At 36.6% G+C, this 13,007-nt stretch overlaps 1 protein-coding gene across 5 annotated transcripts in view; it reads left to right on the top strand.

Annotated features, from left to right (window-relative positions):
• Ctnna2 (catenin alpha 2) overlaps positions 1-13,007 on the top strand; it is a 1,115,196-nt gene that overhangs the window by 1,073,405 nt on the left and 28,784 nt on the right. For 4 of the 5 annotated variants that reach the window (XM_027429452.2, XM_035448606.1, XM_027429453.2 and 1 more), the window contains one exon: positions 3,474-3,608. In XM_027429452.2, coding sequence (XP_027285253.1) covers positions 3,474-3,608 — 135 coding nt within the window. Of the gene's footprint in view, positions 1-3,473; positions 3,609-4,335; positions 4,472-13,007 lie in introns of those variants that run through there. The other variant, XM_035448607.1, reaches the window with a different exon arrangement.

The raw sequence follows: 13,007 nt of genomic DNA, 5'->3' as shown, positions 1-13,007 counted from the left end.
TAATGAACCTGATTGTGCTTCAGAAGGTGGCACCTTTTAAAGATATTGGGAGACAGAAGGCTAGTTTCTTCTCTGTGGATATTCCTAGTCTCCTGAGTTTTGAGTTGCAATTGCCAGCTATAGATTTGTTCCCTCAGTTTTTATTAGAATAGCTTTATTCTATTTACTTTCTGTAAAACATCCTAACCTTACTGTCAAAACATCAAATAAATAGAGGCTAATCATTCCTACCAGAAAATTCAATAATTAATATAGAATATACAATAAGCATTAAAAATTCCCATTTTAATTATATTTATATATGATGGGTAATGTAATGGGATGTTTCTGAAAACCTAACCAGTTTGGAAATAGAATAACTATCATAACTTCAGGTTATTTTCCTTGTTACCCTAATAAACATCACTATCATTTTTAGTAGTTAAAAACCCAACCATTGCTGTGGCTGATGTTAGGGTTACATCAAATTTCAGGCTTTGGAGTATTAAGTTGAACATCTTTTTAGAAAGTTTCATAAATACTCTAGAGAGATCACACAAGAGAAGACAGATACCATATGGATACATGCAACAAAGCTAGTCCCCAACTGGAGAGAAAGCCATGGGCTTTGTCTGAAAATGTTGGTGGGCATTGGTATGTGTGGAGCCAGAAGATTTGAGTGACGTTTTGTAAGACATTTAATAAAGGATTTTGATTTTTTTCTGGGAATAAAAATTTAGTGTCATTTGAATATTGTTCCATTACATACTCAGTTTCCATGTTAGAAAGTATTTTTCAGTACATTTAGTTGGGTAAGTTCCAAGTCCATAGTTTTGATTTCTGTTTTTATTTTTACAGTTTAGATTTTTTTTTTTTTGGTTTTTTCAAGGCAGGGTTTCTCCATGGCTTTGGAGGCAGTCCTGGAACTAGCTCTTGTAGACCAGGCTGGTCTCCAACTGAGAAGAGATGTGCCTGCCTCTGCCTCCCAAGTGCTGGGATTAAAGGTGTGACCCACCACCACCTGGCTACAGTTTAGGATCTTAATTGTTGACAGTGTAATATGAGGCATTTCCTCAAAACAGTTTTGATAGATAGCAAACTTAGTTTGAACATGCACACACATACTCTTACACACACACACACACACACACACACACACACACCAGAGTCTTTGAGTGCTATTAATAATGGCTTTTGTAGTAAACAGATGTATACTAATCCTGTATCTTTCTGGTATGTTTACAGTCATTATCTGTGAAATATATGGAAATTTTGCTAATGTTTTATCTAAGAAGGGTGTTCTTTTTCAAATTCCAGTTTGCTTTTCAGGTACAGAGGCTATTTTGAATTTCTATTGGTCCATCATGATCTTTAAAAAGGTCATAAAACATAAACCAGTTATGTTTTCACAGGTTAAGATTGAATAATGAACAGAATATTACCAAAGACTGTATTGGTTGCTTTCACTTTGCCTGAAAATATTTTTTGTGACGATTTGAGATATGCATGCAATATGAATGCTTTACGGACCACTGCATTTTTAATTACTGTTCCCTTGAGATAGAGCTCCTGGTTTAATTTGCTTTAAGGTATTTGTATTGAAAGCTTTGTCAGCCCTCTGGGGAGATATCATTTTAAAGTTAATTCCTTCCAGTATATGGGTCTCAGGAGTAGGATAAATATTACAATATTAAGTACTTGTAGAAAACTAAAAAACAGTCTCAGTGGGATGCTTTCTTGATAAATGCCTTTAGGGAAAAATATCACAACAGTAAGTGCTATGTATAAAAGAAACGTTTCATTTATTTTTTACTAAATAAGTGGTTGTGTAATAGAAACTGCTCCATTGTGTTAAAATAATTCCCCTCCTGTAACTTACAGTAAACTCAGATCAGTATTTCTCCCATACTATTACACTGTGTTGTTTTATGACAGGTGCTGGGGACTGAATCTTGCTCATGGTATCTGAATGCACTACCACTGGACTACACTATAGCTCCATACTCTTATGTTAAAAATAAGATGCTTCAAGTTCAGTTCTTGGTTCTTACATCATGCATACATACATATTTTATATAGAATATTTTATATAGAATTACTTGCTTATTAAATGTATATGTACATAACATTTTAAAAAACCAACTTGCTTATTAAATGTATATGTACATAATATTTTAAAAAACCAAATGTATGTGTGTGTATTTGCAGATACCAAATTGAACAAAAACCATGATGACCTAGAGGCATCTTAAACTGAAATTTGATAGCAGGAAAAATATTTTTTCATTGTCATTGTCTTAGAAGGTTCAGAAACATGTCACAAAGATATTGGAAATATCTGTAGAAATGGGTATTGAGCTCTGTGTGCATTTTATGGGTATCTGTTCACTTAAATTACAGTGAAAGTTAATCTTCCAAGAGAAGGAACTCTGGTTGAAGGACTCTGTTGATATATATGAGGGGTATTTCATGTAGTTTCAAATATGGCCTATCAGATCCTCCTGCTACAGGGACCACAGTCCATTTGAGAATTCTCTTGTTTGAAGAGTTTAGCAGGTTGTTAAATTTTTTGATAAGTAGGAAAAACACATAAAATGCATAGACTTAGTTAATTGGGGCATTCTTCAAAAAACGAAAAGAAACAAATAGATCTTCTGTCTTACTAATTGAACTGAAATCGTCCTGCCCCCTCCTGCTTTAGAACAAATTGTCACAGAAGTGTTGGACTTCTGGCACTCATTGCTTTATATCTGTGTTTCCTCATGTTGAAATAGTGGGAAAAGCCTAGAAAAAAAAAACCTGTAGAAGACTAATTTTCTTGAGCTCAGAAGATAGCTAACAAAATAGTCTTGAATAATGCAAACATTCCAATAAGACTTCATAAATGATCTTTACTAGTCTTCATTTTGTAGACTTGAGTCTAATGCACTTTGATTGATATACACACTTTTCCCAAACTTCCACATTATTCCATGTGCCTCCCAACTCCTCCAATTCATACCCTCTTCACTTAGTTAGTTTTCATCATTTATTGGTATTATATATGTGTGCTCATATGTATAAAATCTAAAAGCTCCAACTAGTGCTGCCCCTATGTACATGGGTATAGGCTGACAATTGCAGCATGGGTGACTACCAGGAATCTTGTCCCTCAATAAATCTGCCTCTCTTCGCCTCTGCGGCCCTGGACTTTCTGTAGCTCTTAGACTAGGGGTAGGAACTTGTGAGCCAATCTCAACCCATGCTGGAATGTAGACTCTTGTGGTATTGTGCAGTTTTTATGCAAACAACCATAGAAGCTGAGTGTTCATGGGTAAAATCTTATCAAAGTGGAGCTAACCACTCAAAACCATTGACTGTGGCATTTCTCCAGTGCATCACAAAAAGTAGAGTTAATTGAATGTAATTAAGTATGTGACACCAAAGGCTTTTACACCATAAGTGTTAGAAACTGAAGAGCACTTACTAATTGATACCCCTCTTTTGTTTTACAGTGTCCCGATTCAGCATGTAAGCAGGATTTATTAGCTTACCTTCAGCGGATTGCCTTGTATTGCCATCAGCTTAACATCTGCAGCAAAGTGAAGGCTGAAGTTCAGAATCTGGGAGGAGAGCTCATTGTGTCAGGGGTAAGCTGGGATTCTGGCATCACAATGTCAAGCCCCCACTGCTGTACTTCCAAGGCAAGAATTCTTGGCAACAGTACTGCTAAAATACCAAATGACAGTGATTCACGGCTTAAAAAAATGTTATCACCATTATTCCAGACCTTACAATAGCTCACAAAGAGCAATTTGATTTTCCAATTACCCCATGTTTATGCTAGCCTTGTAAAATCTCCATTCTTCACAAGAAAACTAATTTCATAGTCTGGAAACTCACTGCCAATCTGTGACTATTCTAATTATTGGGGGCTTTTGCATATTTACTCATTGTGAGTCGGCTTCCCTTTGTTAGTGCTGGTAATTTTCATTCTCTGTTCAGGAGCCAGCCTCTCTAAATGTGGACTATGTTCACATGTTAGAGACGATGAGACATTTATCAGGTTCCAATGCATACTAGGTTATCACTAACCCTTAACAGTCAATTGTTTGAATTTAATATATGTTGATGTGCTGTTGCCAAAATCCTACGTAGTTACCAAACACTATGTTATATATTCTTTGGTAGATCACTCTAATATTTTCCTTTTCATAAAAATATTATTATCTAAATCATTTCCATCAAAGAATAGACATGAAAAGTGTGAGGAATTTTTAGAAGAATCAAGGTTTCTTGGCAAGATTTCCAAATGTTTGTGTCGAGGCTCTTCACCTTGGCTTCTTCTCCTCCCTCATCCCCTTTCTCTCAACACAGGGTACCATTTACTATAATGATGTCCATGTTCCAAGTCTGGCCATGCCACCTTTAGTTCTTTTCCCAGCTACCCATGATGCAGCCACTGTACCTGTGGAATGAGCAGGAACAAAACTCTGTCAACATGGTGAATGTGAGCAAATACTCAGTTCCTTCTGAGATCATTTCTGTTGTCTTGGAAAGTCACCACTGAAGTTCGGTAATTCTCTGTGAATAAGTATAAACCATCCTCAAGGCAAGTGTTTCTGTTCCTGTGTGGCTTGCCTTGATGAAAACATAGCTGGGGAAAGAGCTGCTCTGGCAGGCATGGAGGTCCCATCAGGAAAATCTGTTCCATGCAGTTGAACCTTAGAGCTCAGTCGGTTGGCTATTTTGTGCCTCTTCCCAAAGCACACTCACCTCTTTGCATTTCCAAAATGATCCTGCTTCAACATTCTTCCACAATCAAGAGCTATCTGTCTTGCAGTGTGTCCTTCTGTCTATCTGGTGATGATCAATTCTCTCTTGCCAAGAAGTGATCAAAACATTGCATCTCCCTTGCTTCCTTTCTGATCTTCAGCCTTGATGGTACAGTTTTACATACCACTCTGTTTTCATACCCATTTGTCCATAGCACCTGTGAAAACAAGTGCTTTTTGTTCAGCTTGCCTCATGTGCTTCCATTTGTTACTTTTCGTTCAAATCTTATGATTGACATGGATGCTCAGTGTATCCGTGTGGATCTTAGACTCCATCCCTCTCATCTGGGCAAATATTTTCCCTGTCAGAGCTGCTGTCCATCAACTTCTCAGTACTCATTGTCTGTCACTGCCTCCAGAGCTTCATTTCCATTGTCCTTCATCATGTAGATGTAGTCCAAACTATCATGGCTTTGAATCATTGACACTGTTGGCATTTGCAGAGGTGTTTGAGATTGAGAACACCATCAAGAAGCCTGATTCCTTCCTTGAGTCTTACTAAGTTCATAAATCCTCACATTGGAGAAGGCTTCTTATACAGGAATGCTACGTAATTCTATGATAAATCAGAGTCAAGTGCATTATGATCATTGGCTGTCATACTGCTCAGTTATGGTCCTACTCAGGGCCGGCTCATGGCTTTTGTTTTCAAGCTTGACTGCTGTGTGGTGCTGCATCTGCATCTGTAGCCTGCTGTCTTTCCCACTTCTGCTTTCATATGAGTCTTCATCCTTTTTCACTGAGAGCCAAAATGAAGAAAACTTTAAAAAGCAATAAACATATTGTGCAAAATAGCCACAAACGACTGCCTTCAAAGTTCTGAAAGTCAATGAGACCCCGTACACACAATTTTTCAATTATTTTGCCAAGGAAATTCCACCAGTGATGTGTGACTCATTTATATTGTTCTCCATTGGAACAAAATTGCTACATTTTTCAAAAGTCAGTATTTCACATATATTTAAAAAGGAGATACTTGAATTCTCTTGCTTGCATTCCCCATATCCATGGAGTTCATCAATATGGCTTCTTCTCTGAAATATATGAAAATTACCAGGAAGTCACCATCTCTGTTAAAGAAATAGAGGTTTGGATAGATTATCTGCAGTTGCCAAGAAATAATGAGTCTGAAAAGACAAGTCATGTTTTATGCTGCCATGATGAACACATGTTAAAATAAAATGCATGTATGTACCATGTCAGCATATTGATGTTTTATCTGATTCTATGTGGATGCATTGGAAGTGGCCTATTTTACTGTGTCTGCTTTTGACTTGAAATGGTGGAGAAAGAAAAGTGAACTAATTATGGGAGACAATGGGCATAAAAACCTCTTTCTGAGTCATGACAGAAATTACAGAAATGAAGCAGTTCAAGATGTGCGTCTTTGGAGACATCCTCACATTTACTGTTTGAAAAGCACTCATTCTATGCTGCTAATCTATTTTCTAGGTTGGCTTATAGAATTCTGAACAGCCCAAAGGTTCAGTTCTTAATAAATTTCAAGATAGTATGTGCATTTGTGAGCCAATCAGTTCAATTTAGTTATAAATAAAATAATGCACAATTTTTTAAATCAGCAGAATGATATAAATATTAGGCCAGAAAAGAAATTGATTTAAGAGATAGGCAATTGGAGTATGAACTAACCTTGTTTAATTTAGTGTTGTTTGATGGTGCAAGTCCATTTTGGGGAAAGGAATGAAAGATAAATGGGAGAAGAAGCATAAAGCAAAAAGAAAAAGTGGGGAGGGAAGGAGAAACTGTTACCACAGTGTATCAAACTAGTTTAGTATAATAGCATGTTACATGTGACAGTATTGTATCATTATGGGAGGAAACTTGAGACAAAGTGTATTTTGTCTTTTTTTAAGTGACTGTGTATAGTGGTATATGTACCTGTTAGTGCTGTGCAGGTGGGTATTAGTACACATGTGTGCACATGCATATGGAGAGAGACAAATATTGATGGTCTTTCCTCTGTCACTTTCCACCCTTATTTCTTGAGAAAGTGTCTTTCAGGGAAACTGAAGCTCATTGATTTGGTTAGGCTGGATGGCCCACCAATGAACTTCAGAGATTCACTTGTCTCTGTGTCCTCTGGTGCTATGTTCAAGGCACAGGACACAATGATGGACTATTTTTTACATGGTGCTGGTGATAGATCTCAGGTCTTTATGGTTGTAAGGGAGTCACTTCATGACCTTTTCAACTCTTAAGACCCTGGAGTCAAAGTTTTTTAAAAATGTAATTGTTACTTTGATTATTTCTTTTTAAATTAAAATAGATTCTTCTCTCATATATTATACCCCAACTAGAGTTTCCTCCTCTCCGCTATTCCTAGCTGCCCCCACTTCCTTCTCCTCCCAGATCCACTCTCTTTGTGTTTCCTCTTCAAAAAAGAGAAGTCCTCTAAGAGATGACAGCCAAATAAGACAAAAAAGGTACAGTAAGATAAGGTGAAAGTCTGCTGATTGTGGCTGGACAGGGCAATCCAACAGGAGGAAAGGAGTCTCAAGAGCAGGCAAAAGAGTCAGAGATATACTGACTCCTCCTGTTAGGAGTTCCACAAAACCACCAAGCTAATAGCCATAATGTGTACAAAGAGGACCCGGTGCAGACCCATATAGGCCCCTGGCTTGCTGTTTCAATCTCTGTGAGCCCACATGAACCCTGCTTAGTTGACTGAGTGGATCATGTCATAATAAATTAATTGTCTGAACTTTAAAAAACGTAGCATTATTTGTTACAAAATTTACACAATCTATTTTGACTGTATTCACCAAACTTTCCTAAACAGCTCCAGAGCTACCCTTGACCCCCCCCCCACTTCTAAGATTTTGTTCTCTTAACAAACTTGTTTTTTGAAGATTTATGCTATATATGAGTCCCTGCATGTTTGTCTATGCACTTCTTACTTACCTGGTGCTTGTGGAGGCTAAAAGAAAGTATCATATCCACTAGAAGTGGAATTACAGTTGAAAGCCAATCTGTGGGTGCTGGGAACTTAATGCAAGTGCTCTTAACTGCTGAGCCATCTCCCCAGACTGTGTAATTCCTTCCTTCCTTCCTTCCTTCCTTCCTTCCTTCCTTCCTTCCTTCCTTCCCTCCTTCCTTCCTTTCTTCTTTCTTTTCTGCTTCCCTCCCTCTCTCTCTCTCTCTTACTTCTGTCTTTCTTTGTCTGTCTGTCTTCATAGTAGCCCATTGAGTCGACCTTGTGCTACATGCGAATGTATGGGTGTGGGACCATTCACTGGAGAATAGGTAACCTACCAGAACTCCCTTAAAGAAGACAAATTCTCCCTCTCTCAGAAGCCACTACATATCAATAGCTACTCAGTTTGGGGTGATGTTCTTGAGGGCCTTTCACCTCTATGCTAGAATGTTGACTGACTTGATCTTGTGCAGGACTTGTCCAGGCAACCACAGCAGCTGAGTTCATGAGTGCAGTGGTTCTGCCATGTCCATACAACACAGTTTCACTTCCAAGAGGGTCTCCAAGCCTTGAGAGAAGGTGATGACACACATGTTTCATCTGTGGCTGAATACTCATTGATAATTTTTCTCTGCTCTTTTATGAGTTGTGAGATTCTGTGTTAACCACAATCCACTGCACAAAGAAACTTCTCAGATGAGGTCCCAGAGCTACACTCATCTATAGTTACATAGAATAGGGAAACAATTGCAAGTTATTCATTACTGTGCATGGAATGGTGTTGTATGTGTGCGCCACAGCAATTGTGTGGAGGTCAGAGGTCAATTTTGTGAGTCAGTTCCATCCTTCACCCTTTAAGTGGGTTCTGGGGATCGAACTCAGTTCATCATGTCTTTGTGGCAAGCATATTTACTGGCTGACCATCTCATTGGCCCAGTGGAAAGTCATTCTTATTGTACATGTATTACCCTATGCACTTAGCAAATTCAGATATAAGATGAAGATGAATATTCATGGTGATTGATATATAATATTCTATAAAATACTGTAAACTAATAAATTTCAAATTCATCCTGACAATAGTATATAAATACTGGAAAAATTGTAATAGTCTAATGTCCAGTATATATGATCTGATCTAAAATAATATAAAAAGAAAATGTACAATGTCATATATATGTATATGTATATATGTCTAATTGATACAGGTGATGTCATCTCCTGAAAAAAAAATATATGTCTTAATATTTTGTAACAGGATGAAATAGTCTGTGGAACAACTATTGCATCTAACTATGCAGACTTAACACTTTAAGTCTCCTTTTTTGGAGTTTTTAAAATATCTTTTGAATTTGCTATAGTCGATTGTTGATTATCTCTAGTGATCAAATCATAGCAGTAATGGGGGAATCTAAATTGCTAGCTATTTCCACATGGATTAGAGCATATTTCAGTGTTTCTTTGGAACAAAAGGAGATGCATTTAAGAAATTCACAGCAATTCAGAGGAATTTTATTCTGATCTTCTAGCCAGTGGGTCATTAAGTATTCAGGCTTAAAGAAACTACCTCTCTTGATCTATAAACAGCCTCAGTTTCCATGTCTATAGAGAGTAAGATAACATAAATGCCAGATAATAAATCTGTATTGGGTATCCTGTACTGTGCAGCAGTAAGAAAATCAAATAGGTATTTATCAACTCCAAAATGGAAACCATTCTTTGTACACATTTTATTGGTAAGATGTGCTGCCACATGATGTAGATTTTCTCCCTAAACCCTCACCTCTGACTTATTAGGATGGCAAAACTTCAATGTGTATTTACATTCTGATTCCCCCCTTCTATTTTTTTCTCATAGTCATACCAGTGCATTCAAGGTACTGTTTTTTGTTTTTCACAAATTCTCTAGGACAAATAACTGTTAATTATTTTTTCAGTAAAAATTATTTCTCTTAAGGGTATAAACATGACATATAACCTGTTGAAACATATTTTTGAAGAACTAGGGAATCAAAATTTTAATAGAAATGTAAAAATTCTTAGGTGTTAGGTGTTATCAGGATCTAGGGTGTCAGTTACCTGGTATCTTCTCTGTTTAATTTCAAGCAGCCTTTTGCTAGGGTTGATGGGACACTGATCCAATATCTATCTATCTATCTATCTATCTATCTATCTATCTATCTAATCTCCTGTGATGGGGTTTCTCATCTTACCAATAGTCTTAGTTCTTTTTTTTCTCATTTGCTTCTTTGTTGCTGTAATAAAATACCATGACCTAAAGCAACAGAGGAAGCAACATTCTATAATGTTGAGGAAGGCATGGCAGCAGGAAGTGGGAAGAAAAAGAAATGGGGTGAGGTGACAAATTCTCAAAGCTCCCACTAGTAATGTACTAATTCTAACAAAGTTCTGCCTACTAAATGTTCCATAAATTCTTCAAACAGTGCTTCCAACTGTGGACAAAGCATTCATATACTATTAGGGATATTTTTCTTTCAAATCATTGTATGCCTATTGAAGGAAAATATTCAATGATAGAGAGGAAGCAGTGGAGGTGATAGTACTAAATTATTTTATATATAGAAAAGGATAATATTTCAATGTACTTATTTCAAAAGAAGACACTGTGTGGGAGAGCCAGAACATGAGCCAAGTAAATGACCCATTTTCTCTGGACATGTTTATGATTGAGCTATATTTGATCTCACCAGATTCATTTGGTGGTATCACCTAAACTTGCACAGGGTCAACAAGTTATTTTTAGTTTAGTTTGAGGACTGTATTAATTTCACTTTCTGTTGTTGGGATTAAAAACTTGACAAAAGCAATTTAAGGTGAAAAGATTTATTACATCAAAGATCAAGAGTACAGATTATCATGTTGGGAAAATCAAGGCAATGGGTGCTTGAACAAGCTGATCGCAATGTATCCAATACTAGGAAAGCAGAAGTGATGAATGTATAATACTGCTTGCTTTTTCCAGTTATGCCATGCTGGGTGCCCTGCCTTGGGAATGGTCCCATATGTAATTCCAATGGGTCTTATTATGTCAAATAACAAAATCAAGGAAATCCCCCAGGGGTGTGACCAAATGTTCATCTCCCAGATAATTCTTGATCCTACCAAGTTGATAATTAAAAGCAATTATTACAAAGGTCTCATTGTTTATAAGATTAGAAAGGGTTAATGGCTTTAAACAGGATGTATTGGTCCCAGAATTCTCAGCTTCACCACTTATTCCTTTGAGTCTTTAACATATTTCAAGTCATGAGAGTCTAATTAAAAAAAAAGTAAAGCAAATAATTAACACCTTTATTATCAATGAATGCTTTAAATTCCAGTTGATATTCTGAGAATTATTTGGCAGCTAATTAACAATAATACCACATAAAACTTAGAAACTGTATACATGAGAGTTAGCTAACTGAGCGAGAGATAATTGGCCATATCTTGCAATATCTGAAACCTAGACAAACTTATGGAAGTAGCGTTGCCCTGTAAAATGTTAATGTAAGGCATATTCTAATCTTGAGGACTGTTTCATATGTGATGGCTTTTTAAAGTTCTATTCCATGATCTTCATTATTGTAAATATTTAAAGTAATACTTTCAAATAGGGCTTGAGGAGTTAGCTCAGTGGTAGGGCATTTGCTTAGCAAGCTCCGGGTCTTGGGTTTTTGTGACTAGCACAAAAAAAATGTTCAAAATAATGCTTAGATAAGCATCATAAAAAGAACCCTTTGAACAATTTGAAAGTGTAAGAACAGTTTCATATGTGCTTGTTCCATAACTGTAAACCAAATTATTTTGAGAGGTCAAATCATTCAGTGAATAAAGTACTGGTTTTCCTATATTATAGGATTCATCAGTGTTATTAAGAGTTACTTACAATTGGTTTACATTTATAATTAATCCATATTTTGTTTGCTAATCTATGGCAGACTTTTCCTCATTTTTCCTCTGATTTGTCCCTGGAAAAGCTTCTGTGCTGAAGGAAGGATAGCAGAGGAAACAGATAAAATATAAAAAGTTGATGTAAATATTAAATAGATAAAACAAGGAGACTCAATATTAAGCCATATACTAAAGATGCTCTGGAGATTCCATTGTTGATTTTTGTGTATAGTTTCCCATTACCCAAATGCCCAAGAATACAGCAAAGCTGACAGGAAGGGCTCTTTTTAGTACTTGATCTGGTAAAGTTCAGAAAAGAATATTCTAAGGAGGATCAGTGTTTGTTCAAGCTCTCAAGATTTGCAGTAGAAAGTTCCACTGGAATGCCTCATTTTGCATGTAAGATTTCTTAGGTTCTAATGACCAGTGTGACTGCTGTTAGTGGAATATAGGAGCCTGTGAATGGGATGGCTTCCATAAAGAACATGTGTTGAGGTAATACTAATTTGCAGTGACAGACGAACAATCATGAATTCAAAGAATTGCATTGATTTCTCATCCCCACCAGATAGTTTCTGATTCCTTGAGTTCAGCATCCATTGACTCCCTCACACTTTTACTATGTGAAGATACAGTGGTCAGGAGGAGTTGAATAAGTCATTTCAAGCTTCTTAGTCTCTACTAGCAAATAATTACCGTGGAGGGTATTTTCTCTCTATTGTGTTTTTATTAGAATGTGTGTCCTTCTTCTTTTTCTATGTAGTTTCTCTGCTTATTGGGATTCTCTGCTAGAATGGAAGGGCACTTCTGATGTCTTTACTGTTCTCTTGACTCACTGAATTCTGAAAATGAAAGTGTTTTTTACTTACTGCAGTCTGCATTCTGTCCCTATAGGTGATTCCATCAAGTGCTTTCTCCAGCCCAATTTAAATGATTTAAGAAATATGGCTTTGATCACAGCCCTTAGAAGAGAAGTATGTGACACATTATGGTCCATGTATCTTATAAATAGGAAAGGCTTCTGGATGGGCAATATCGAGTTTTCCTATTTCATATTCCCACAACTGCTTCAGAACACATCATCTTACTCTAATCTTGAACAATCAACTTTCTTTTTAGGCAAGAAATGTACTTTAAATCCTTCATCTTGATCCTATTTTCTAGAAGGCAAGCTTTCTTAATTTAGACTGTTAATCTTCCCTCTCATCATCATTGCTATATCTTGTTCTATTACTTTTCTTGGAATACCTTCATCTGTGCAGATGCCTTGCTTATAATGAAGTTGAGTGGAACTGGCCTAGATGGTCTGTCACATCTCTATGACCCTTGTCTTGACCTCCTTCATCCACTTTCTTTGGCAAATCTATTTTAGAACTAGGAGTGAC

This window comes from Cricetulus griseus, chromosome 8 (genome assembly GCF_003668045.3).
Source record: "Cricetulus griseus strain 17A/GY chromosome 8, alternate assembly CriGri-PICRH-1.0, whole genome shotgun sequence".
NCBI lineage: Eukaryota > Metazoa > Chordata > Mammalia > Rodentia > Cricetidae > Cricetulus > Cricetulus griseus.
This window is presented reverse-complemented; position numbering and strand designations above follow the sequence as displayed.